Below are 26,600 nucleotides of genomic sequence, written 5' to 3'. Positions count from 1 at the left end.
CCAAGAACTGTACATGTGTTGTTTTTAAATAAATGAGTCTTGAGAGCCGAAGTTTCTGCCGTGACCGTATCGTGGAGTGATTTTATGCTGAACAGGTTAAACACCTTGTGACTCATCTGTCCTGCAGAAATCTCTCAAATCCAAAATCAATGCTATATAAATGACGGGAAGCTTCTCTGTCAGGCAGATCTTTTTTAACATTTTAAGGTAAGTCCAAAGGATTTCAAGCCTTTGGATGTATTTCTATGACACATTTTTCTGCTTTTTCCCCGATTGTTCTGAAGTTCATCGCCTCGGCCATCTACTCTTCTCTTGTCTTAAATCATCTGTTCACTAGAATCACTGTCGCCGTTTGTCAGTGTTGACTCGTCCGGTGAACGTGGTTCCAGGGCTGTTTGGTGTCAAAGTAAAACCAGAGTCACCTCCGCTTTGTGTTTTTTCCCCCACAGCCAGACCTTCCAGACGGATGGGACAAAGTGGAGGAAATCGTTTGTATGTCTGTCAAACATTTTGGCATGATTTTCATTCTCTTTCAGAGGAGTAATAAGACATAGTGTAGGCTGTCTCGACTTACAGACAGACAGATAGATACAGTAGATAGGACAGACGGACGAGAAATACAGATGGTTACAGCTCATCTCATAGAAAAACAAACAGACATGGAACAGAATGAGCGACGTCGCATCGCACGATACCGGCAATCAGAAACAGCCTTCACGTTAACGTGACGCTCGTCCCGTCACTCTGTCGCGCGTTAACTCCGCCCCCGGAGGCAAAGGGGGGGGGGGGGGGTCAGCAGCGCGAAACTCTCTCTCGCAGTTCTTCGAAACAGCCACCAGAGGGGGCGTGGGCGGAGCGTCAGTGACTCTGTGTGTTCTCACAGAGACACAGAAGAAGAAGAAGAAGAAGAAGGAGGAGAGCGTTAGAGAGAGATCGCTGTCTCCTGCTCCTGCTCTGTCCTGTCCGTCCTATGAGTAAAGCCTGGGTCAGTCCCTCTGTCCTGCGTGTCACTTCCCATCCAAACTCGACCGCTGTGTTGACAGTGTTGGAGGCGGAGAGAAGGGCGGGGGGGTGGGGCGTTCACTACCAGTCTACGGCCCTGCCCCCATATCCGGAGTTCGTACGATTCAATCCCGACCGATTCCGTCACCCGGCTCACTTTTTCTTACCGGACTTCTCCGAGCGCTTCGCGTCCGACTTCCCTCCCCGTTCCGACCTCTCCGACCGCTCGCCCCTCTCCTTCTCCTTGTCTTTCTCTTTCTCCGCTTTCTCGATCCGATCGGCGCGGTCCGAGCGCTCGCCGCCCCGCTCTGACTGGATGTCCGCCTTGCTGCCGTCGCGCCGCGTGCCCTCGTCGGTGGATGAGGTAGTTGGTTGGGGCTGACCCCATTTGGCGATGTCCTCGTGCTCCGTGATGCTGGCAGTGATGTTGGTCACCCACACCTTGAGGTCGTCCTGCGAAGGAAGAGAGGGATCAAGTTCAGCTGACTGCTCCTCACATCACTTCAGGAGTTTCAGCGATTACATTGTTTTTTTTACATCATGTGATCAAATAAAGCCACTGCTATTTTGAGATGTAAATAGAAACATTAAAAATGTCTCACCTCATCTTTCGCGTGAAACAAAAACTCACTGCCGTCCTTCGTTCTGCAATAAGAGGAGAGAAGATAAACTGAGGAACAGTGTAGTGCACAACATGTTTGGTGAGACACTGAAGCACGAGTTGCTCACTGGACGCTTCACAGCAGCCCACGGTACCTGAGATGCTTAGGATGGGTGAAATGGGTAAAGTGTGTCGCATTAACTTAAAGCAGCACCACCGTATAAATTGTATCAAATGAAACTACAGATATTTGAAGCATCACCAACACTTCCCAATCCACGAGTCGCCTTTCAGTCTGCACGAGTGTTCCTTAAAACCACTCCAAGCGTGTTGTTGGACGGGATTTGCACTGACCGATATCAAACCGAGACCCAGAGATTTAGCACTGTTACTCGTAACTAAAGTGTATTCAAGTGTATTCAAGTCTAAAAAACATAGCTTTTTAAAAATTTCAGCAGAGTAAACGCGAGAATGAAAACAGCCTCTCACTTGAGCGTGAAGACGTTCTTCTTCTTCTTGTAGCCGTTGGTGACGTCGCAGTGGCAGTGGGAGAGGTTGAGCAGCGGCTCGCTGTTGTAGGGCGTGGCGGTGTTCTTGGCGTCCTTGTAGAAGCCCATCTCCCCTTTGTTCAGCACGCAGTACAGGTTGACCCATGACCTGCTGTGGTGTGGGAAGGCGGGAGGGGTGAGGGGGGGGTGGGGGAGTAGCGGAGGAGAAGCAGGGGGGGGAAGGAGCACGGGAAAGGTGGTGGTCGGGGAGGTGGAGACGGGAGGAGTCAGGAAGAGCTGCGGAGTCGCTCTCGCTAAGCTAACACCTCACTCACCTGACCAGAGCAGACAGGTAGGTGGGCGGGATGGACCGGCGCCAAGAAGGGAGGAGGAAACACACTGCTGAACAAACACAGACGGACGGACGGACGGACAGACGGACGGAGGATGGAGGGATGGGGGGGAGGCTACGTTCAGTTTGTGTCTCTGTGCGCGGGGCTCATATATGACTTACCTTGGAGGAGACGAGAGGAGCAGCCAGTAGCACCGAGGAAGAGAGGAGAGAAGAGGGGAGAGTTTGGTTAAATGGCATTTTGGCTGCAAACGCAACTTAAAACTCACGAGTCATGCTGCTTTTGCCTCTTTGAGCGTGTCTACATGCACACGGCATTCCCATTAATAAGCTTACGCCCAATTATAGGTATTATTCAGAGCAAGCTGTCTGCGTGCAGCTTCATATCCCGATTTCAAATACCTCTTTGTAACAACAGAGAGAGAACTTAGGCTGGAGAAGACCGACGGTGCATGTGATACTGTGTCTACATGAATGATGTTAGCACTAGTTTCATGTGTTCAGGTTCTTTATTGCCGTCTGCACAGCCATTAGAGAAGTAATGAGAATCTAAGATCTCAGGGTTCCTCCAATAATGCTCATAAATATAAAATCTAAGTGAAGAAGCAACGACAATTACTGCGTTGCAGTTGTTATTCTTTTAGACATTTCTGTGAAATTGTCATAAGTGGCCAAAAATGTATTTCATGAGGCCAAAGTGACCTTTGACCACCATCCCTGAGTACAGGTGGACGTCTGTGCCATATTGTAAGAAATTCCCTCAGGTCGTTCCGAGATATCTCGTTGAACGAGAATGGGACGGACGCGAGGTCACAGTGACCTTTGACCTCCAGAATCTTATCAGTTCATCTTCGAGTGCAAGTGGACGTTTGTGCCAAATCTGAAGAGATTCAACTTGAAAAAACACGATGCCATTCAGCCATGGCTTATAGAATATAAAATAATATATATCTGTGGTGGTCATCTGTGCAGACGTTTTAAGTGAAACTGAATGTAAACAGCAATCTAGTAAATTTATACAGAGATGTAAACAGGAAGTGAAACCATCTATTATGGTAAAATGTTAAAGATAAAGAAAATAAAAGAATAAGATACATTTTTTCTTCATTTTCGATTTACTTTCACATAATTCTAATAAAGACAGCAAATGCTGTTCTTGACTTCGGTAATAGTGGCTTGACTTCACCACATTACTTTCTCTCGAGCTTTAACCTCATTTTACGGTGGAACGCTCTGAAGATCAAGCTGACCGAGAGGAAACATTTTGTTTTTGTCAACCATTATTTTCCAGGTGTTCCACGACGACCCTTCTTACCGGATGTCTGTCGTGACTGTTGTGACAGGTTGTAAAAAAAAAAAAAAAAAGGTCGTCTTAGATGGCGCTGTGACCACAGACAGGCATAATATGACATAATGAGTACTTTTACTTTGAAGTATATTTTTATGCTAAGACTTATGTACTTTTACTGAAGTAACATTCTGAGAGCAGGACTTTTACTTGTACCAGAGTGTTTATGCACAAGGTATTACTTGTTGTACTTGATATAGCCAGATAGAACTACATGTTACAGTCAGAGATTGACCAATCAATGAGATTAACATCTCAGAATATGGACAGAAACCCTCAGTAACCCGTTAATTAACTGAGCAATGAAGCCAAAAGTGATGCAAAACCTAAACGTGAAACTAGAAACTGACCTTTTGAATACTATGATATGCGGTCAGTTTGTCATTCAGTTCATCAGGGTACCATACAGAGTACACACACCGTTCACATGCACCGTAGCCTCTTCATAGGAACGCTCATCCTGAATAATACCAGAATATTAATGTGCACATGAACATACTCAGTGCCTTGTCGTGTAGCTATGTAACAGAGACAGGTTGAACCTCAATCCTTCCTCTCAGACCAACTGTATCCTCTCTTTCTCTGTATTGATTGGAGGAAAATAGACTGAGGGCCCGCCCCCTTCCCCACAGATCTACTCCTCCAATCAAAGTTGAACACAAAGCAAAAAGTGAGCATACAATACGAGGAGCCGTTTGGAGATTCACACTTGTCCAGATTGAAGCCATTCAGGATTATGCGTTACCTTGCCATGTACATTACAGGGCATGTACATATACGAGACATTCATCCACTGCCTTGAGTGGGCAGTGAGTGGGACTCATCCACAGCTGGAAGGGGGGGGGGGGAGATGAGCGTTTAGCTGTGCGTGGTCAGCCCAGCCACTAGAGGGCAGTGCAGAGACAGACGTTGCCGTTGGTGTCTCTCTGGAGGAAGCAGGGCGGTCATCTATGGAGGCCATGTAGTGAGTGTGTGTGTGTGTGTGTGTGTGTTTGGAGGCTAAGCGACTGGGCACAAGGCAGTGTACGCTATCGCAGGAGGCTCCGTCAACCGCCACTCCCACGACATTCACCAGCCAGTCTGCCAGCCAGCCATCTCTGTTGTGCTTTATTCTGTGGGCTCGTGTTAGACCAGGAGGCATCGTTAAGCATCATGCAAGGTGTTTTCACATGCAGTGACATTTCTGCTGGATGCCGCTTTGACTCATGTAACTGTTGTCTTCACGTTCTGATCCTGGTGATCAGAGATGACACACATTAAATATTCAGAAGCTCCAGCGCATTAACATGACTTTAATGTAGCTTTTACAACTTTGTCCCTGTTGTTTATTAATATGCGCTGGTTTTAGTCTTTATTTATTTCTCTTTTAGTTAATTCATTAAATTAAATCATTCATTTTTGGGCAACACTGCATTTTTTATGTCTGTGAAGGAAATTAATTAATTAAAATGTTTTAGAAAATTGTACTTATTTATAATTAATAGGATTATTGTTAGTATTAATTATCAACTGACAGCCATTCATACAGCTCTTACTATGTTTTGGAAAAAAAAATATCTCTTTCTATTTTTACCTGGTTAGAGATTGAAGGCCAAACAAACAGTGATTCATATCTACTTCTTCACTGATAAATCTTTCCGTTGTATCACATGACTTGTGAACTCTTTGTATATTATTATCAATTACAGGGAACAGTAAGATGTGCCACAAATTTGAGGATGTAAAAATTCTTTGGAAGCAGATAGAACTGACCTCTTACTTCCACTTTGCAGAATGTAGAATTGTTTCTTGTGTGTTATCTAGTGAACGAAATGGGTCAAACACGACAGCGTCGTAGCATCCCTTGAGTGTAAACGTGAGTAAACCTTAATGTATGCATGCTTCTAAAGACACAGTGTGTCTGCTGAGGAATCCAAAGCTTAGCTGAGTGAGTGCTGCTCATATCGTGTTGTTGACCCTCGCGGTGGGACCAACCAATGAGGCCTCGTGTGTCATCGGCGCCCGTGGGAGTCATGCATCTGTTTAACGTGTCAGACGCGGGGGGGGGGGCGTCAGCCGAGTGTGTTAGCCTGTTAGCTTAGCATGCTTGAGTCATGCCCCTGTCGCCATTGCCTAATCAATAAAGGGAGAGGGCAGTGATGTCATGAGAAACAGACGACGGAGATGCGACGTCTGCCACAGTCAACATGAGTCTCAAATAACATCTAAAAAACAACAACGGTCGACTGTGGAATGTAAAAACCTGTTGGTATCATTTAATGTGAACTTACTTGACAATATGTGAATTGATCTTTTTTGGTAAATCATTGATAATTAATTGATCAGAAACCCTAAAGCCTGATAATCATGACATCAGTGTCCATCCTCCCTCTCTGCTACTTCTATCATCTGCTAGTCCAGACGTTACGCTCATGATTATGACCCTGAACACCCACCTATTGGTGCTCTTCTTCAGGGTCTCGATGTCCAGCTTGCGGAAAAGGAAGCCCTCGTGGTGCGCGGTGTGTGCGGGCAGCTGGGGGAGCGCCGGGCTGCTCTGGGCCGGAGCGGACCTGGACCGCCGCGTAGTCTCTCCCGCCTCTTTGGGTCGCGGCCGACGCCGTGGTTTGGGCCTGTCCCGAGCTCGGGGTCGGTCGAGACGGGAAGGCTTCTCCGGTACCCCGTTGGGCAGGCGGGGCACCTCGCCACGGGCCTGGAGGTGGGGGAGGGGGGATGGAGCCAGTAAAGATTTGATTCATGTTTTAAAAGTAATTGAGTCTTCTTTGGCCTTTCGTGTCGGTACATCTCTTTTACATTTTCATCATCTAAAGCATGTTTGTCTCCCTGTGATTCCTGCTGGCGGGTTATTACGGATCACTCTGACCAGTAACCCGACTGACTTATCTCCCAGTAGCATCCAATTCACACGATACTGTATGTGACCAACCCGCTGCCTGAAAAGACGACATCTGCTCTTGAGGTGTGTGAAGACATTGTGATCTGATAAGCAGTCATTAGAAATTGTTTGCAAAAGGGTCAGGCCCTTTCAAAAAAAAAGAATACTCGGCGGGTGATTGGATGAATCGTCTGTCAATCAAACTCTAGCTGAAGCCAGTAGGGAGAAGAGCATTGTACACCTTTAGTGGCGTTCTTTGTTCTTCTTTCAATGAAAAAATATACTCCGGTTTTGATTTAACTGATGCTATCATAGCATCTATGCTAACCCTCTTCAGGAGCCGCCATTGTTTCTTTGAACAAACAGTCACCCTCGCCGTGTCGTCTCACACACACCTAAACCGTGCCCGTAGCTGCCAGCAGCTCCTAACAGGACGCTGATTGGTTCGAACACTGGTGGGCCGGACACAAGCGTGTTACTTGAAGGCTGACAAAGCCAGACTTTTCTGGATCACAAGATGCGGTCTCGAGATCCAGAAAAATCAGGCTTTCATCATCGTCAGAATCCAGCTGCTGTGCTAAGAGATGTTGGGCACTGTTTATTTTCTGAGATGAGAGTTTCTCACGCCAATGTAGGAGAGCATGTGAGATATTCAAGTGGCACCCTCACAAAGAAGTGTCGTGGAAAAACAAATTCTAAACCAAAACCTGGAAAGAACTGTCATTTCGTGGTGGGACAGTCGGTATGTTTTGTTTTTTTGTCTTGTCCCGTGTTAAAAAAAAACACCCAGATGAGCTACAACATGCAACAAAGAAACCACTGTGAGTTGTTGCACACATTGAACTTGGATGAAATGCACAGCACATAGATCTACAGACCTGTGCTGCTTCTCTTTCTTGCAGCTGCTCTACGATCTCGGCCATGGTGGATCTCTTTTCTCTGTCGAAAAAGAAATGCAAATTAGAGAATCACATCAAGTAGATTCCATAAAACACTTAATAATGTTTGTCTTGCTTTGCTTTCCTGCTCGATTATCCAACTGTAATGTCACACAGTTGTCTTTATTTTATGACAGATATTTTTAAAGTGGAAATGAATTCCAACTCCAAAAAATGAATGAGGAACATCTCTTTAACAAAACTTCCACTCATATGCTGTATATCCAGCTCCTGGTGTCCCCTGAGAACAGACAAGCACACTGTGTGCTGCATAACACAGCATGACCTAAAAGACACCTCAGTACACTCAAAGCCTCACCCTCCTGCTGAGCGTCTGTCTGAGTGCTCTTTCCCGGTGTCATGCTCACTGGATTCCTGTCTGTCCAGCCGGTGTCGGTCTCTCTCTCTCCGCCGGCCCTCGTGGCCCCCCTGGCCCTCGTGCTCGCTGGACGTTTGCCTCTCCAGCGTCCGTCTCTCCCGCCTCTCGGCCTGTTCCCTCCACACCTCCTGAGGCAGCTCGTCCCTGCGTGCCTGGATCAGCTGCTCGCTGGACAGCTGCCGCTCTATCTTGTGCTCCCTGTGGTGGCCATGGGTCTGGACCTGGGGCTCAGCCTGGCCCAGCGGGTCGGTCCTGGACCCCCGCGGCCCTCTGGTGGGCTCGCTGTGCAGGCGCTCCCTGCTCGGAGGCTCCTGGAGCACCACCTCGGCCATCACAGCCACCTCCGCTCTCTCCGTCCCTATCTCCCCCATCATCATGTCTCTCTCCCTCTCCCTCGCTTTCTCCAGCCGGCTGGCCACGATCAGCGGCGTCACCGCGTCGTCCAAGTGTTTGATTTTGGCTTGCCGCAGATACGGGGACGATTTCGCCTCCAGCGTCCTCGCCGCCTGCGCTGGATGGAGGTGACTCATCGGCTTGGTCGCTTGGTCTCTCGACGTGCCGACGCTCTCTCGCGCCTGGTTGGCCGAAACCAGCATGGCCGCCGTGGCGACCGAGGCGATGGAGGAAGGCGCGGGCTGGCCCAGCCCCATGCCCACGATGGCGCCGTGCCGCGCCTCCAGCGTCTGGCGGTAGCTGGAGCCGTTCATCACAGGGGTGTAGTTGGCGACCGTCGACCCCAGCCGACGAGCCACGGACGAGGGAGAGGGTGTGGGCGTGACGGGCGACGGCGAGGCTTCGTTCTGCTCGTAGATGGTCTGTCTCATGACGGGGGAGATGGGGAGACGGGGGAGGTTGGACGCACTGGGCAAGGCATCTTGAGGGTCCAGGAAGACTTTGCGGCCCAGCAGAGGGGTCGGCGGTAGTTTGCTTTGCTCCGCTTTCAACTTTTCTACCTGCGGAAAGAAAACGGAACAAACTTTAAAATCTAACTTTTAGACAAAGCGTCACTGAGGGTTTTGACATGAGTGAATGATGCTGAACACTTTATAGAAACATCGCTCCCCATATTGGAAATCCGAAGCTTTTAGCAAACAATTATAGTATTATGGATCGCACAACTAAGCCCTAAGAACGCCCTCTTACTGTTGATGTCTTCACACAATGACGATGGTGAGGATGATGATGATGATGATATTACCGTGGTGAGCCGCCGCAGTGAGCTGAATCGCTCCTCCCAGGTGGCGGCGGCTTTGCGGAAGGCTTCGTGTCGACGGATCAGCTGCTCCACCTCGTCTACACTAGCGCCCAGCTCGTTGCTGCTGATGAGCGGCTCCTGAGCGGTCAGCCACGCCTCGGCCACCACCGCCTCCTGGGCAAACTGGTGAACCTCCAACACTGAGGGGAGGAGAGGGGGGAGAAATGATACCCACAAGCAAGTGAAGAAACTTCGATTTTACATTCTTCCCTCGAAACATTATATGTGTATTTCTACTTTATATGTGTATCTCTGTGTGAACATTCATGTTTATGAAAGACAGCAGGTGTGTGTCTGAGTGCGTGTGAGTGTGTGTCGGACTCTAATTTGTCTTGGTCTCCGGCGAGGCTATTGAGTACTGGCCAAGTTGTTCCTGGCTGCTGATTTGAGACCAGTTGGCTGATTCTACCAGCACAGTGTTTCCTCTATATGCACTCAGCAGCAACGTGCAAGAACTGCAAGGATGAGAGATGTGACTAGATTATCATAGTTTATAAAAATGCATTTCAGCGGTGATGCAGACATTTCATACACCAGACGCGAACCTGCCGATGTGCATTCAACCCACGCTGGTCTCTCACTCTCTCTCTCTCTCTCTCTCTCTCTCTCTCTCTCTCTCTCTCTCTCTCTCTCTCTCTCTCTCTCTCTCTCTCTCTCTCGCGCCATAATGAACTAATGCATATGATAATAAACATATACAAAACAAAGCCAATCCCGCACTTGTACACTACACATATAGACTATATCCCAGGAAGAAAAAGGGAAAACTCAAAATGTTCAAGTTGGTGTTGATGGTTGTTTGTTTTTGGAGACCACAGCACTATGACTGCCTATTGCTTTGAACAGAACTTGATTTTCTCTGGACCCGGCCTTTGGACTGGGTCTTGATTCACACTCGACTGGACCTGGTCCTGCACTAGACTTGGACTCGATTAAGTTGGCCTTGACTACAGTCCTGTGTGTGTGTGTGTGTTTGTGCATGTGTGTGTGGCTCACATTGCTGTAGGAAATCCCAGTGATTGTCCCACTTCTCAGACAGCTCATATTGCTTAGACACCACCTTGTCCAGCCGCTCCTTGATCTGAGAATCAAAATCAGCGAGATCAGAATCACAACATCACAGCGGTGAGAGTGTGGGCCTGGTTTTTAGTTTGAGTTCAGTTGTGTTTTTGTAGGTTTTTTTTGCAGTTCATGTGTGACTTCCTGTCTTGTCTGTTTGTCTTAAAATGGAAATATAAGTATAATATGTATATAAAACATCTAAATGATATATATATAATAATAATGCACTGCTCCAGTGTCCATTGTAGATTATTAACTGAGGTTCATAATCATTTTCGTGTCTCCTGGTCTCACCTCTTCAGCTGCTGGGTTTCGAGCAGCCAGCAGAGTTTTGCCCATCTCGATACACTCCAGGGTGCTCCGGCTGCGAGCCTCCATTTCGCTCTGCAGACTCTGGTGGTAATTCATCAGCACCTCCACTGAGGACACGTCCCTGCAGGACCCACAGAGAGCAGAGACTCAGCTCATCGGGACACAAAAACACCTGCTTGGTTTTGAACTGGTGTGTTGCTCAGAGGAACCTTTAATCAGATCTTTCGTCTAAAGTGTGTCGCAATTATGGAGCTTATTAGCAGAACTACGTTTTTATTAATGTTTAAATACCTGAAACTACGAATCTGTTTTTGTTAGCTGAGAATCAGCCCTTCATATCTACATAGCGGGTCTTCTTCACAGAGTTCGCCATGTTTCTACGGTAGCCCAGAACGGACAAACCAAACACTGAAACTGCAGCAACGTGAGCCGCAGCGTTCAAAGCCGTCCTACCGCCAGCTGGATCCCATTGCTCCGAAAGTATATACAGTATGTTATAACCTGCTGTAGTGCAGATACCTGGGCTTCTCTCCTGTCCCTATCTGACAGATGATCGATTCCATCCACATGATCTGATCTCGGACCATGCTGAAGAACCTCAGCTTGTCCGTCTCGGTGGTGATCTGCACCCGACACTCCTCGCAGGACGTCAGCAGCTCTTTCCACAACTGCATCACTTCGTGCTCGCGGCACGCGATGGCTTCAGCCTTCTCGCCGGCGTACACCGTCCTCAGCTGGGCCGCGCTCTCCTGCAGCTGACGCACCTGGCAGAGTGGGGGGGGGGGGGGGAGCGGATTTTAGGAAGATGCTGAAGCCCGAGCGAGGAAGAAACGGCATTTCTTTTAAAATAGAAAGACTGTTTTTTTTCTCCAAATGACGCACTAAACACAGCTGCTGTGACTGCTGTGTTTAGTCAGGGCCGAATGGTGCAGGCTGTGTCACTGGAGCTGACGAGGAGCAGCTGTGATTTCATTTCGTTCTACAGTCAAATGTAAAAACACTCTTTTTTTGTTTTCCGCAGGTGCATGACAGAGACTAGATCAAGCAAAATGAAATGCAGAGTAAGACGGTTTTACATGTTGTATGTTCATGCGAGTGCTGCTGTACTTGCGTGACGAGCAGCTGAATGTCCTGCTCGAAGCTCTGCAGGAGTCTCTGCAGGGTGTTGGTGTTGGCGGTGCTGCCCTGACGAGCCCGGACCTCCGGCAGCCGTCGGTGCTTGTCCTCGATCTGGGCCAACACCTGAAGAAGAAGAAGAACAGGAAGCGGTACAGAAGTGTTCCGCGTACACAGTGTGTGGTCTGCGTTTTAGACAATGTCTGTGTGGTATGAGAGGACAAGTGAGAAATGACCGTCTGCGATTAAGAAGTTTAACTGCCTATGAACAAGTGTACTCTCCTCTGTGGGTTAAGGAATGGCCATAAATCTATAAAATCGATGACAAAAATATACAAAAATGAACTCCTGATAAAATGTCTGTTGGTTTCTTGTCATATTGCATCGTCGTAAAAATGGACAAACTGGAAAATGCTAGAATTTAAGATGTATGAAGACATTAAACAGTTTGTTCTAAAGAAATCTGATCCTTACAATAATGACCCTGACTATGGACTGTGTAGTGTACATGTTGTGATGCATAGGATAACCCCTCAGAGATCAATAAGGTGGAATAATTGCACCACATTGTATTGCCCGGAGACCGCCCTCATTAAGATCATCAACGATCTCCTCATTGCTGCTGACTCTGGCCGCCTCAGCATCCTCATCCTCCTGGACCTCTCTGCAGCATTTGACACTGTCTCCCATACCATCCTCCTCAACCGCCTATCTGACCTTCTAGGGGTCACTGGCACCGCCCTCTCCTGGTTTTCATCCTACCTCCATAACAGGGAACATTTTGTTTCCATCAACGGCTCTATTTCCCCCCTAGCCCCAGTCAATCATGGCGTGCCCCAAGGCTCTGTGCTTGGCCCCCTCCTCTTCACCATCTACATGCTCCCCCTCGGCAAGATCATCCGCCATCATGGACTGAACTTCCACTGCTATGCTGATGACACTCAAATCTATCTCAGTACCACTCCATCCTCCCAGTTCCCCCCTCAGTCCCTTGTCAACTGTCTGCATGAAATAAAAACCTGGATGTCATCAAATCTCCTCAAACTCAACACCAAGAAGACAGAGCTCATGGTTGTGGCACCCAAGGCGCTGCTCCGGAAGGTGGGTGACTTCATCCTCGAGGTTGACGGCTGCTCCATCTCCCCATCTCCTGAAGTCCGCAACCTGGGTGTCATCCTGGACTCCACCCTTTCCTTCAAGTCCCACATCAAGTCCGTCACCAAAACTGCCTTTTTTCATCTCCGGAACATTGCCAGACTCCGACCGTCACTCTCGGAGTCTGTTGCTGAAACCCTGGTCCATGCATTTATCACCTCCCGCTTGGACTACTGCAATGGTGTCCTGTTCGGGGTACCCAACAAAACCCTGGACAGGCTCCAGTACGTACAAAACTCTGCCGCCAGGGTTCTCACGCACACAAAGCCCTGGCAGCACATCACCCCCACCCTCATCAACCTCCACTGGCTCCCGGTCAAGTCCCGCATCTCATACAAGATCCTCCTCCTCACCTACAAGTCCCTCCATGCCCATGCCCCCCAGTACCTATCGGACCTCCTCCGCCCACATGCCCCTCCCCGGAACCTGCGGTCTTCAGACTCTGGCCTGCTTGCCACCACCCGCACCAAACTGCGAACCTTCGGGGACAGAGCTTTCAGTGTGGCAGCCCCCACCCTCTGGAACTCTCTCCCTGCGGTGATCCGCAACATCTCCACTCTGGACGCCTTCAAAAGGGCCCTCAAGTCCCATCTGTTCGCCAAGGCTTTCGGCCCCTAGTTTACTTGTTCTGTTTTTCTGACTGTTTGTCTAAACTGTTTTTGTCTAACTGTTACTCTTGTAAAGCGGCCTTGGGTCCCCTGAAAGGCGCTATATAAATGAAAGTTATTATTATTATTATTATTATTATTATTGCCCTACACTGTAAAAAGCACCACGTCATATCTGTGTTTTGTTTCGCCCTCACCTCTCTGCAGTCGGAGAAGAACTTGTGCAGCTGGTGTGAGGCGGCGAGCATCTGCGCCCGGGTCTCCATGAGCTCCAGCAGGTCGGCCCAGGCCTCGTTCACCCCGTCCTTCCACTCGGCGATGGTAGCGGCCTCCGAGTGGCCGTAGTCGATGAGCTCGTCCACCATCTGGTTGACGGCCGTCACCCGCTCCTGCCCCACGCTGCCCGTCTCTGACGCGAACTCTGTGAACTTCTCCTGCAGGACCTGGAGGTGTGTCGGGGGAGGAGGTAAGAGAGAGACAGGAAAGGTAAGGAGGGAGTAAATTCTGCTTCTGCTCTTAGGTGAGTTGGTTATCCACAAATATATTAGCTGCTATAAATTCTTGGATTTCGACTTTATAAAAAGTGTTTCTTCAATCTATTATTAATCCGCAGGCGCCGTCTGTCGACACACTTACGGTGACATGCTCGTAGTCTTGACCCAGTTCCGGCGAGCTGGCGACCACCTCCCTCTGAGCGATCCACTGCTCCAGCTCGTCCACCTCCCTGTTGAGCTGGTAGAGCCAGTACTGCTGCTCCAGGCGGCTCTTCCTCTCCTCCACCAGGTCCTTCAGAGACACGTACAGACGGTCGATCTGAGACTGGCGCTTGCTGATCTGGTCGCTGCGGAAAACGAGAGGTGATAGTGTATCAGGTCAGGGCAAAACAAAACAAATCGGAGACGCTTTTCAGATCATGACATACAGTCTCCACTAAGTGGCCCCGTTATAAGTTTCACAATGATGTAATACTCAGTAAGAAACCCTAAACCGACTGAACTGTCTGCATGTTGTAGCAGAAATCCAGACAATGTTCCTTCTACTGTGCGGTTTCAGTGAGTCCGTGCCCGCTGCACATTGTAACGCCCGGTTATTTGAGTTACTGCCACCGTCCTGTCAGCGTGGACCCGTCCGGCCATTCCTTCTATTGAAAGAAGTGTTTTCATCCACAACATTCCTTCTGAAACTCGATGTTTTTTTTGTTTTGCACAATTCTCTGTCAACTTCAGAGACTGTCAAGGAGATCTGCAGTTATTTTTGAAATACTCAAACCACTCTCCTAATCAGACAATAATTCGGCAGTTGGAGTCAATTGTATCACATTTCTTCCCTTTTCTGAAATGTTGGTGTAAACAGTAACTCCTGACCATGTCTGCATGCTTTTAGATCATATTCATTGCAGTATAAATGACTGTTAAGTCTTTTTTGTGGAAGAACTTTGCCAACATCTTTCATTTTCAAAAGCTGAAATTGGTACTAATGAATTGCAAGAAAAAAAGACAAGAAAACAAACAATGCCTGCAGTCCAGTGAGCATTTCTTTAATACAGTAATTAAGTTATTGTCAAGTCAGGATTAGTCAAGACATCACATCACTCCTGAACAATGATACGTGCAAAATAACTGTACTTTGAGATTGACCACATTTGTCCTCAAAATGTCAAAAATAACCAGCAAGTTGAACTGAAAAAGAATTTGGAAAGATCCCGGAGTTGTAATGGTTGAATTTGGCAACTCATTTCTGAAATCCAACACTTTCTATTGTGGTCATAATGCAGAAAATTAAGAGCATTCCTGTCATGTGTTTTGTGGTGACATAAAATCTCTGTTGGATTGTGTGTGTGTGTGTGTGTGTGTTTCCATGCTCACCAGTCTGGATGGCCCATCTCCAGCAGCTGTCGACACTGCTGTGACAGCAGGCCGACGGTCTCGGCGTAGTCCTCGATGGTCTGTTCCAGGATCAAGTGTTTCTTCAGCAGCTGCAGTGTGCTCGGCTCGTCCTGTTGGGAGTAAGACAAGACACACACAAGGAAGGAGTCTCACTTCAACAATAACACACGCCGCAATCAGGGTAGTTGGAATGACATCTTTATGCACACGCACTTTCCCCTTCTCCTCGTTCATCATGTGCAGCTCCTGCTCGCTCAGCCAGGCCTCCACCTCGGCCGTGTCGAAGTAGTACTGCTGGGCCTGGTACATGGCGTCCAGGATCAGCTGCCTCCTCTCGGTCTCGACCCAGAGCAGAGCCCACAGCTGGGCCAGCTGGTCCAGGCCCGCCCGGACGCAGTCGGCCTCCGGGCTGCGTATGGTGGCGATGATCCCCGCCCTCTCCAGGACGTCGTCGATCCTGCTCCTGTGGCCCTGCAGCTCCCTCTGAAGGGTCTGGAAGAGAGACACGGGGCAATGACAGGAAAGAGGAGGTGACTGCTTTGACTTTGACTGATCGATTGCACTTCTGGCCATCCTGGGAGAGGGATCCCCTCCTCTGTTGCTCTCCCTCAGGTTTCTCCTTATACGATGCGAGGGTCCACGGAGGATGTCGTATGTTGTACAGATTGTAGATGATCCTGATCTGAGGCATATTTGTGATTTTGAAAATATCTACAGTACATGATAAGGTGGGTGAGCGGGTATGGAGGGCTATTCTGCTTTTCTTACCTGGTTCTTCTTCATGAGCTGCTGGACTGCCTGCAGAGAGGAGCCGTGCTCCTGAGACATGGCCCATGGGAGGCGCTCCTGGACCCACAACTACAACCGAGACAATAAGACACGCAGCAGTCAGCACTCTGTGCACATGTGCACCCCACTTACCGTGGGTGAATCCGTGTATCTCGTTAAGATGTAGAGGAATCCAAATTATTTTTTTGGACTCCAACAGGGTTGAACATTCATTTTAGGATCGTGTTTAAGATCGTGTGTGTGCTCGGGAACGACGGTCAAACTCACGATCTCATCCTCCAGGTCTCGTCCGACTTGGTGAACTTCCTTCGACGCCAGCAGGATGCGTCGTCTCTCCTTCAGCGGCTCGATCAGACGCACCATCCTGGCCTCCACGACGGCTTGGCGGCCGGCAACCGTCTCCTTGATCTGTGTCTGCTGTGGGATGGAGGCCACCTGCACCTGGAGCTGCCCCACCTCCTTATACCACATCTCCATCTGGTTCTCCATGGTCTACAGGGGAGGAGGAGGAGGAGGAGGAGGAGGAGAGTGAAAGTTATCAAAACGGATGGAGGGAAAAGAGAATGAGTTGATGTCATTATTTCATAAAAGATGGACATGAGAGCGAAGATGAGACTAAAAATAACCCAGTGGAGCGAAAGACTAACTGATAGACATGAAGCGTGGTGAAGTTGACTGTACCCCTGGCCAGGACGGATGCTGGCCAGGGGAGTGTGGTTTGGAGTTATGATGATGAGATAAAGCAGTGCTAATGGTGGCCTGTTAAAGGAAGCTGTAAGCAGAATGCTGTGGGAGAGGAGAGTGAGACATGTCCGGTGAAATGATGAAGGAATGAAAGGATGAATCTGTGAACCAGCCCAGGTCACACCTGCCTGCTGTTTGCTGTGTAAAGAAGCCTCGAGCTGGGGAACAGACACATATTCTTCTGTTGAACAGGTAGAATATAAACCTTTTCGTAATTTGTGTTGCTTTTTAAAAATAAATGCTAAGCTTCTAGGCCTCCTCTGATAATGAATCAAGCAAAAAAACCACTAAAGAGGTCAAATCATTACGTATCTGAACTGATCAACACTCTGCTTATGCAGCCTTTGAAGAGATCTTTCAGAGACACGATTTGAACCAGAGGGTTTCTGGTTATTTGTGTTTTTTAAATCCTACGTACATGTAGTTTCTTCAGCTGCTTGTTGACAGTGGTGAGGTCCTGGCCCTGGTCCACATAGGCTAGCTGACCCTCCAGTTGGCCCAGTCTCTGGTCCAGGCTTTCGTAGCTCTGCACCAGCAGGTCGGCCTTGTTGGCCTCAAAGAGCTGGCGGGCCTTGGCCTGGGTGGTGCTCTCCAGATCCTGCCAGCACTCCCTGATCTCCTCCAGCTTCCTCCGGACCACCGCGCTGAGCTCCGGCTTCTCATGGATCAGCTGCTGGCCCTCCTGGATGGACGGGATGAGGGACAAACGGAAGAGCGGTAAGACAAAGGTCAGACTTGTCATGTTTCAACAGGGGACCATTAAAAGTGATCATGACATACAGATTAGGGTTCAATCCCAATCACAAACAGGCCGATAATTAAATGGTGAACGGACTTGTACTTGTATAACGCTTTTCTAGTCCTTCGACCTCTCAAAGCTCTTTTAACACTCCATGTCATTGCCATTCACATCCATTCGTTGTTCTTAAAATGAGCACGTTGAGCATGTAGGACTGTTCCACCTACAGCCGACTGTACTGACCTGGATGCACATTGCACAATGTTTGAAATGCTGATGTAAAAATACAGAAATCTTTTATTTTTGAGTGATCATTGACTTTAATACTATGTCGAACAATGCTTGGCTATTGCAAACATCACACCCACAGCCTCTGAATGCCAACAAAATATGAAATCCATCTAAACTTAATAGAATTTTTACAAACTCAAAATGGCACGCTTCAATGAATTTCAGTTGTTTGTACAATGAAAACCTGTCAAATATTGCTCCCATGAGGCTGTTCCCGGCAGACAGATTACAGGCAATGAACGTGACATTTCATATTCCTCGCAGCTTTAGCGAAGTTCAACATGAATGTTGTTCTTTTGCCTCAATAATTAGTAATACCACCAAATGATAAACTGACCAGCTCAGGTTGGAAACCCATAGGTTTATGCATATTTCTCATGGTTGCATTTAGTGTTGATTGTAGCTGAAGCCTTAAAAACAAGTCAATAGTACATACAACACTTCAGGTACACAAGATGCACTTACAACTACCGAATGTCACGCCATAATCACTGTGCAATATTCAACATGACCTGTTATGATGATAAGGTCGCTACCAATCTCAATCAGTGAGTCTGTGTCTCCACAGAGCACCTGGGAAGTAGGAACATAAACTCATAATCTTTAAGCATGAATCAGTTTCATGTTAATCACTTTTTCCTCATCACTATGCAAATGTGTGCCAAATGATAATCCAACATCTAATCACATCGTCTGATCTGATAGCATGAGACTAAAGCTTCTATCAGGTGAGTTTCTTAAGCTGTGGTGTCCAAGAGACGGAAGTGAAAAGGAACAATGTATATTCTGATGAGCAGGAACGCAGGGTTAGTACAATCAAAGAACAAAATAATACATGGAAAATATACCAGAGATCAATTTGAAACATTTTCAAAGACTGCAGCAAATTATCAATTTCACTATCAGTTAAGGTGATGATTTGTGTATTTACAATCTTTTGTGTGAATAAAATGTCAACAATCTGTGATCACAATGTGTGATTGACATCAGAAAACACAAACATTTAACAATGATGCAGTCGGTACAAGTCTTCCCATTTGAAAACAACTAATTATTGTAAAAACGATTTCCAATTTTAACAAAGTAGTCAGTTGACCCCATGACACTGAAAATGAGGCACTGACATTATTGCTGCAACGATTATTTGATTAATTCATAAGGAAATGATTTGCCGTCAATTTTAATCATCTACTAATCATAAGTGATTCATAAGTTGGTGTGAGCTTCTCAAATGTGAATATTTTCTGGTCCTCTAATTCTTCATAAGGAGCCATTAATCCAGAATCTGGGTCTCTTTTCTCTGTTTCAGCAAATCCACAAATATTCACTGGATCTTATGTAGGGGTAATTATGTGCAGACACAGTGGAACTGGGCTGGGATGTGTGTGTGTGTGTGTGTGTTAAGAGATTAAACATCGTCGTATTGAAATGGCTCATAAATTACCACACACTCCCCTTCTCTCTCTCCGTCCTCTCTTTTTCATATTTCTGCTCCCTTTTGAACCTCATCTTGTTCTGAACCCCCTTTAGACACACACACACACACACACACACACACACACACACACACACACACACACACACACACACACACACACACACACACACACACACACACACACACACACACACACACACACACACACACACCCTTATGTACACCTGCTCCCTTCCTTTTTTTTCTGCATCTTGCCTCTCCCACAGTGGAATCCTTCCCCCATCCAATTGTAATTCGTATTTTGCTGACTGTGTGTTTGTATGTGCATATGTTGAAGCGAAAAGAAGAGTCACAGGAAACAAGAAGGAAACAAAGAAAAAATATAAATACATATACATATTTGTAGATACACACACACATATACAGTAACTATTACAAAGCTGTAATTCCTTCAGTGTCTCTATATTCATCCCCCCTTTTTAAAAGACAATAGATTCATTTTACAATATGGCTGCTACTGCCAGTACATGTGAAAACAGGATTCACGTTAATAACTCCTCTGGCCTGATGGATGAATTTCAGAGGATCACCAGAGTGATTTGAGTTGATCCTGATGGGGGGTCTTAAATGTGCACCAAATCGTATTGGCATTCCACCAAAACAGTTGTTTGAGATGTTTCACTCAAAACCACAGACATCGACCTCACTCATCATCATCCACGGAGTACAACATGCTGCCGCCTGATTCACTCAGGTTATGATCAAACCTACAGGCACACAGAGCGGCTGGATGACTGGAAACTGGGACGGCACTGAGATGATGAAGAGGTTTCCGGTCCAAACCCCCGGACCGGCTGTGTGAGAATGGTTAATACGGATGTCTCTGGTTACGCCACAGTAGCTGCAAGGTGTTAATGTGAGTATGATAAAAGCATGCTGAGTCATCATAGGTGGATGTCAGATACTACAAAATATATCAGCATTTATGAAAGTATATCAGAATTTATCTTGAAATATATTTAGCAAGAAAGGGCATTTTAGTTTGTTGTACTGTTCAAGAGTGTGTCAAACAATGAAACATGATATGTTTTTCTGATGGTAAGTTACTGTGTGTAACACATGTGGAAAACAGCATATATGGTAATTCATTTGACAACATAGTGGTAAAAAAGTGCCAATAATTATATTATCCAATGTCAGATATTTTGCAAATACCACGTTTAATATATTCCACAATGTCTTGCAAATGTATTACTAAATGCATGGTAAAGTACCAGATCTCCATATATGGAAAATATATTTCTATTGCATAAATGACGAGACGTGAAATCCTATTTCCTACATTTAAAAAAGGTTACAATGAAAAAGATAAAAATACAACCACTATGGGTTTAAAGCCAAGTACAAGTGAAGAAGAAAAAGAAGTAGAAGAAGAAGAAGCTGCATCTCACGGACTCATAGAGAGGAATTAAAAGCTGTACAGTAGGCTACACTACACCACCCATTGTCCTCTCATTCCCAGCGCTGGTGCGTTACGTCAGCGTTCGCTCTGGTGTAGCGTTTCCCTGCATGCTGCTGATACGTGCCGTCCTCTGTGGTGAGTGGGCGGGCTGCGTGGGCTTCGAGCAGCTTCACCCACCGACTCAGAGCTGCTACTCCGCCCTCGCACACACTCAGCCCTGCAGTTCAAAGAGGATCACGATGTTCCACTGCTCACGCTAAACAGTGTCGGCAGAGATCCGTCAGGTAACCTGATCCAAAGCCGTGTGAGGGAAAAATCCATGCTGAGTGCTAAGTTTTCTTTGGACAGTTTAAAGGTGCAATGTGTAAAAAGGGTCAACCTGCTCTTCTCCAAGTGAAGTAGTTCCTGGTGGCAGGGAGGTGTTTCAGGTTCCTGCCTCTTTGGATTTAATCCAATCAACAAACTATGAAAACGTACACGGACCGTATAGCCCCCGGTTAGTGTCACAGTAAACACACGGACGGCTAACGTAAACTAGAGGCCGACGCCTGAAGATGATAAGACAGCGTTATATGATAGTGTTATTATGACCCTCTCTCAGGAGTTTCAGCAGTTTGGCTGAATGTTGCGTATTCTTGCCTGCTGTTAGTTAGTAGCAGGCTTTTTTACATTTTTCTTCATAACTGATGAGTGTAAATTGACATTGTATGGACACAGAAGTAGAGGTGAAACGCTGCCCCCAACTTGTTCTGAGAATGTGGCCAGAAATGACACATTGCACCTTTAAGAAGCATTTGACTGACTTCAGACGGGAAGATCAGTTTGTTTGCTGTAAATACAGTTTTGTCTTCTCTCCTGTCATCAAAGTGATCTTGGCTTGAGCTCGGAGACATATTCATCTTTACTAGCCTGCGTTACACACTGGGGACGAGGAGTTTGAAAGACATTGGTGATTACAGCGCTACCAAGTTGCATTATGGGAATTAAAAGGTGTTTTTTGGAGCTGGACTTAAACTCAGGGTATCTCTGTATTGATTTTGACCATTCTTTTTTATTCTGTATCTTGTAAATTGCCCCACTTCATGGTAGTCATTGGAGTACCCATTTAATGTCACCCCGTCTAACGTGGTCAGAACTTTGTTGCAAGTCATTCCCCTCTCGCCCCTCATTTCCTGTCCGCCTCTACACCATCAACTGTCCTATGAAGGCGAAAATTCATGAAAAAAAAGAAATTCTTGAAAAAAAGACAGGAAGTAGTCGTCTAAAACCCTATCTTGTACCAATGCAACACTACCGTCCTTTAGTAATCATACTAATAAGGAAGAGCTACTCTCCTGTGATTGAAGACGGTTCAGGGAGCGAGGACGCCTGACACACCGCTGCTGCTGACAGTAACAGATGGGCCGTCCTTATTCTGCTGTCTGGTCTGTATATTACAGCAGACATCTGCTCCTGAGCGTCACCGCTGACACTCTGGCTGGTCACAGTGTCTGTCACGCTCAGGCCACTGCAGCTATAGTGTCAATATTTACTCTGAGTGTGAAAAAGAAATCTGCTCGTCCGACCAAACAGCGAAAAACCTCAGAAACTTCCAGGATGCAACTTTGGCTTTTAAAAACGGATTATTGGTGACATTTTCAAACTATATTCTGCTCGCAGTGGAGAACTCAGGAGTGCATATCTCTTTCCTCGGGGGAAATCCTCTAGGAAACAGGAAGTGATGCACGCAATAGTAGCAGCAATAGCTGTCCATACTATATATATATACTAAGTCAAAGCAGCACGCAGTGCGTTTACTCAAATTTATATTCAAAGCAAACAGAATGCACACAAAATATTTGAAGTGTGCACACGAAATTGCAATTTCCAAAAGAAACAGAATTGACATTCCAAAGTGGCAGTTTGATTGACAGCGGACAACACACGTATTGCATTATTCCATGTTAGTATAAAATAGGATAGCATGGTCTTTTTTGACAAACTAACAATAAACTAACAAGAAACTATAGTGATTGCTACATAGTATTTATTGTCTGTGGTATAATTTGTATGTCGTATGGTTCTGGGATACAGCTAAAGAAAAGATCACCTGGAAATCATCATGTTTCACTCATAATATGTATTATTGGTTATGATGTTAAAGGGAAGGAACAATAAAATTGCTCAGCAAACACAGCATGAACTGAGAACATGTTGCCCAACTGCATCTTTGTACCGGGGATATTCTGTGAAATTCATCACTGCTCATGTTATCTCATGTTGTTACGGCAGAACTGAGGTATACAAATAAAAAAAGGCATCATACGGGCAGCCTGCTCTGGCTAACAGAGTGGAGGTTAGAGATATGCACTTACTACAAACACACACACTGTGAGAGGACATATTTCCCAGAAGGTGCCCATCTAGAGCCGGGAGGCGAGCCCTGTGAGCACCCGTCTGCCTAAAAAAAGTGCCCTCCTCTCCTCCGCGCTGCTGTAAAAGCATCACTTTGACTGGAGAAGGACTGAACCCTTTTTGTCTTTTTCAGCCGCCCTGAGTATGTCTTTTTTTTGGGGTATATTTTACTGAGAGCATCAGACAGCCCAGAGTGCTCCAGTATTTGGGAGGTAAAGGACAAAACACTGTTGGGATTCATTTCATTTCACTGCACTTTCCTAACTGATATAAACTTAAAGTTCAACTACAATAATAAGAATTGAATCAGTTGTCGAACCACGACCCTCTTGCAGAAATCATGTTTACGGTTTACTGTTAAAACCGTAGTTCCTTTGAAATCTTACTAGAATGAACAGACTATAATTACTTTTCTTGGGGCTAGTGAAAGTGGAGCTCTGTTTGTGAACAGCAGGGTTGCAGCTCAGGCGCAGGAAGCTTGCGTATGATATCACTGCGAGACACATTGAGGTCAGAATCAGGAAGTAGATGACGACCGGCTGCGGTTGCCGTAGCTTTTGTTTGTTCGCTTGTTTCAATGGACGGAAAATACTGCACGCTCCAGTTTTAGCAAGAAGTGAAGCAGCACCCATTTAAATGTAGCTATGACTAGAATAGCCAATATAATGTAAAACAATATGGGGAATATAATGTCGAACAGAGAGCAGCAGAGTGGACCCTTCAGCTGTGTGTGGGCGGGTTTAGGATTCACCACTGAATCTACTGCAGTAGAATCTCAAACACCCTGAATACCACTGTCCATGAAAATATGGCTACAATGCAATCATGTAAATCATATCTCAGCATCTAGATCGTTTCTTAAGTTGCTACTGCAGCCCTGAAATCTGTTTTTATATCAGAGGAACACTTCTAGCTTTCTCTGTCTCGGTTCAGTCCAGCTCTTTATGCTTTGCTGGCGTGAATGCTTCATGGACGTGCTGCCATCTAAATAAAACTGGAATGGATCGATCGTGCATACAAATACAACGTCTCAGTTAAACATTTGCGCTCAGTGAGAGTGCTGGTATCATCACAGCTCCATTGATCTTCTCGCCGCATGCACACGTACCTCCAGACCCGCACACACACACACACACACACACACACACACACACCCTCATTCACGCACACACTTTCCCATATATTGCAGAGACAGCACAAATGCAACATGTCAAGGCTTAATGCACACAGGGCTTTCTGAAGTGAGGCACTAATGTGCATGCGTAATTTAGGTTATGCCAACTCATTTAGTGAAAAGATGACCAACGCTGTCCGAAACTCCAGTTCATGACAGAACACCGTCGATCAGCCTCAGATACACGCTAGCGGGGCATGGAAACATGAGGCTAACATGAGGCTAACATGAGGCTAACATGAGGCTAACATGAGGCTAACATGAGGCTGACATGCTAAATGTCAAGATGCTGACCATAACATATGTGCATGGTAACTTTTAGCATTAACATTTAAAATGTCAGAAAGCCTGTAATGCTCCGACATCCAACAGTAACGTGCTCAAACTGAAGTTAGCTGTGTTTTGAAGGAACCGCTAACGTTAGCGCGTCTGCTTAAAGCCCCGCAGAGGCTTTGTAAAAGCTGAAGCGGTTGAAAGTTGAGCCAAGTCTGACAATGCAGAGGCTTAGATGTCCATGAATGCCCACTGCGCAGAGGATAAAGGATTTAGGAAAACACATGGCATCACCTTCAGGCCAATCTTCTGCCCACTGTTAGTAAGTACGCCAATTATCTCTATTTCGTTTTGTTTTTCAACAAACACGTGTTTAATAAAAAAAAGAAAAAGAAAAGGGGGGGGGGGATTGGGATCGGTAAAAAAAGCCCATTGGATTCAGGCGAGGAACTGCGTAGGGGGGAAGCCGTGTTCGGTGTGTACTCACACACTCCCCCACACGCTCGTGTTACACAAACAAACACAATCTGCTGCAACTGAGGCGAAATCGCCCGTCATAGCCAGCAGCTTCTGTTTGGTCTAAATCACAGCAGAGCTGCATTACAGAATGACGAAGCACGTCTTTACAGGCAACTCGTCTTCTGAACATAGACTGTTTATAAGAAGTGGACGCAGTCATCGTGACGTCACCCATTGGTTGGTGGACTGCTCTTATGAAGCCTCGAGTTCGGCGATTTCGCCGTCGCCATCTTGGATTACAGCCGTCGCCATGCTGTTTTTTGTTTTGCAACCGATGAACTGAAGTTACCACATTTGGAATGTGGAGGAGTGACAGAGACGCTGTCAATCACAGTTAGCACGCTCAGCTTTATGGTCTATTTCACTCGAGGGGCGACTGTGGCTAAGTGGAGAGCAGGGCCGTGCTTCAATCAGAGGTTGGATTCCCGGCTCCGCTAGTCGCATGACGATGTGTCCTGGGGCAAGACACTTAACCCCAAAATTGTGCCTACAGTGTGATAGGATCTGAATTGTAAGTCGCTTTGGATAAAAGCGTCTGCTAAATGACTGTAATGTAAAATTGGACTCTAAATAGTGTGACAGCCCCCGGGGTGGCAAGGGGGTTTCACGACAACACGGACCAATCAACACAACCAGTCGGTAGATAAATGGTGCAAGTGAGGTTTTTACTGAAGATAGAGAGTGGATAGAGGTAGGATAGACACTCAACAATACACTGTCCGCTTTCCAGAGGGATGGTCGGGGTTCACTTCCACGGTTCGGTGCACAACGGGTATTCCTCATACGGTCCAGGGCGCGGGCAGGAGCAGGGTAGTCGTACAGGCAGGGGTCGGGAGCCGGGCGGGTAGTCAGACGTTCCAGGGTGATCAAGGGGTAAGCCAGTTGTCTCCAATGCGTTTGCTGTGTCTCCGTCTCTTTCCACTCCTACTCTCTCCTCGTTTCCTGTGTCCGGGGCCCTTTTATAGTCCCCTCCTCCTCCTCCGATAGGGTGTGGTCGCTCCCTCGGCTCTCCTCCTCAGGTGTTGCTTGTTTGGGCTGATGGTGGTTTGGCGCTCTTTTCCACTCCCTGACATGGGGCTCCGCCTCCATGTCCGGCAATATCGTCCCTCTACCACTTCTCCTCTGAGGTTGCCCCTCCGGCTGCCACATACCCCCCCCCTTAAATCCGACCTGGGGGGAGGACTGCTCCAGGAACCTAGGGCGTCCCGTCTAGACAGGGCGTCCGCGTTTCCATGAGCGGCCCCGGATCTGTGGACAACAGAGAAAGCATATGGTTGAAGGGATAAAAACCAGCGTGTGACCCGGGCGTTATTGTCTTTTGAACGGGACATCCATACCAGGGGGGCGTGGTCCGTGACCAGGGTAAAGTGTCGTCCCAGCAGATAATATTTCAACTCCCC

The 26,600-nt window shown here is 46.9% G+C and overlaps 1 protein-coding gene across 1 annotated transcript in view; it reads right to left on the bottom strand.

Annotated features, from left to right (window-relative positions):
- Positions 1-830: 830 nt before the first annotated feature.
- Positions 831-26,600, bottom strand: part of sptbn4b (spectrin, beta, non-erythrocytic 4b) — an 80,224-nt gene continuing 54,454 nt past the window's right edge. The window contains exons 26-43 of the mRNA XM_079272546.1: positions 17,329-17,592; positions 16,434-16,658; positions 16,146-16,235; positions 15,591-15,869; positions 15,357-15,487; positions 14,128-14,332; positions 13,689-13,934; positions 11,720-11,854; positions 11,132-11,376; positions 10,595-10,733; positions 10,235-10,319; positions 9,182-9,378; positions 7,924-8,936; positions 7,545-7,605; positions 6,227-6,483; positions 2,093-2,263; positions 1,605-1,647; positions 831-1,455 (exon numbers count right to left, since the gene is read on the bottom strand). Of these exons, the coding sequence (XP_079128672.1) occupies positions 1,156-1,455; positions 1,605-1,647; positions 2,093-2,263; positions 6,227-6,483; positions 7,545-7,605; positions 7,924-8,936; positions 9,182-9,378; positions 10,235-10,319; positions 10,595-10,733; positions 11,132-11,376; positions 11,720-11,854; positions 13,689-13,934; positions 14,128-14,332; positions 15,357-15,487; positions 15,591-15,869; positions 16,146-16,235; positions 16,434-16,658; positions 17,329-17,592 (4,086 nt within the window). The 3' untranslated portion in view covers positions 831-1,155. The remainder of the gene's footprint in view (positions 1,456-1,604; positions 1,648-2,092; positions 2,264-6,226; positions 6,484-7,544; positions 7,606-7,923; positions 8,937-9,181; positions 9,379-10,234; positions 10,320-10,594; positions 10,734-11,131; positions 11,377-11,719; positions 11,855-13,688; positions 13,935-14,127; positions 14,333-15,356; positions 15,488-15,590; positions 15,870-16,145; positions 16,236-16,433; positions 16,659-17,328; positions 17,593-26,600) is intronic.

Source organism: Melanostigma gelatinosum, assembly GCF_949748355.1.
Source record: "Melanostigma gelatinosum genome assembly, chromosome: 7".
Classification (NCBI taxonomy): Eukaryota; Metazoa; Chordata; class Actinopteri; order Perciformes; family Zoarcidae; genus Melanostigma; species Melanostigma gelatinosum.
Note: the sequence above shows the minus strand (reverse complement) of the source record. Positions and strands in the feature narration are given on the sequence as shown.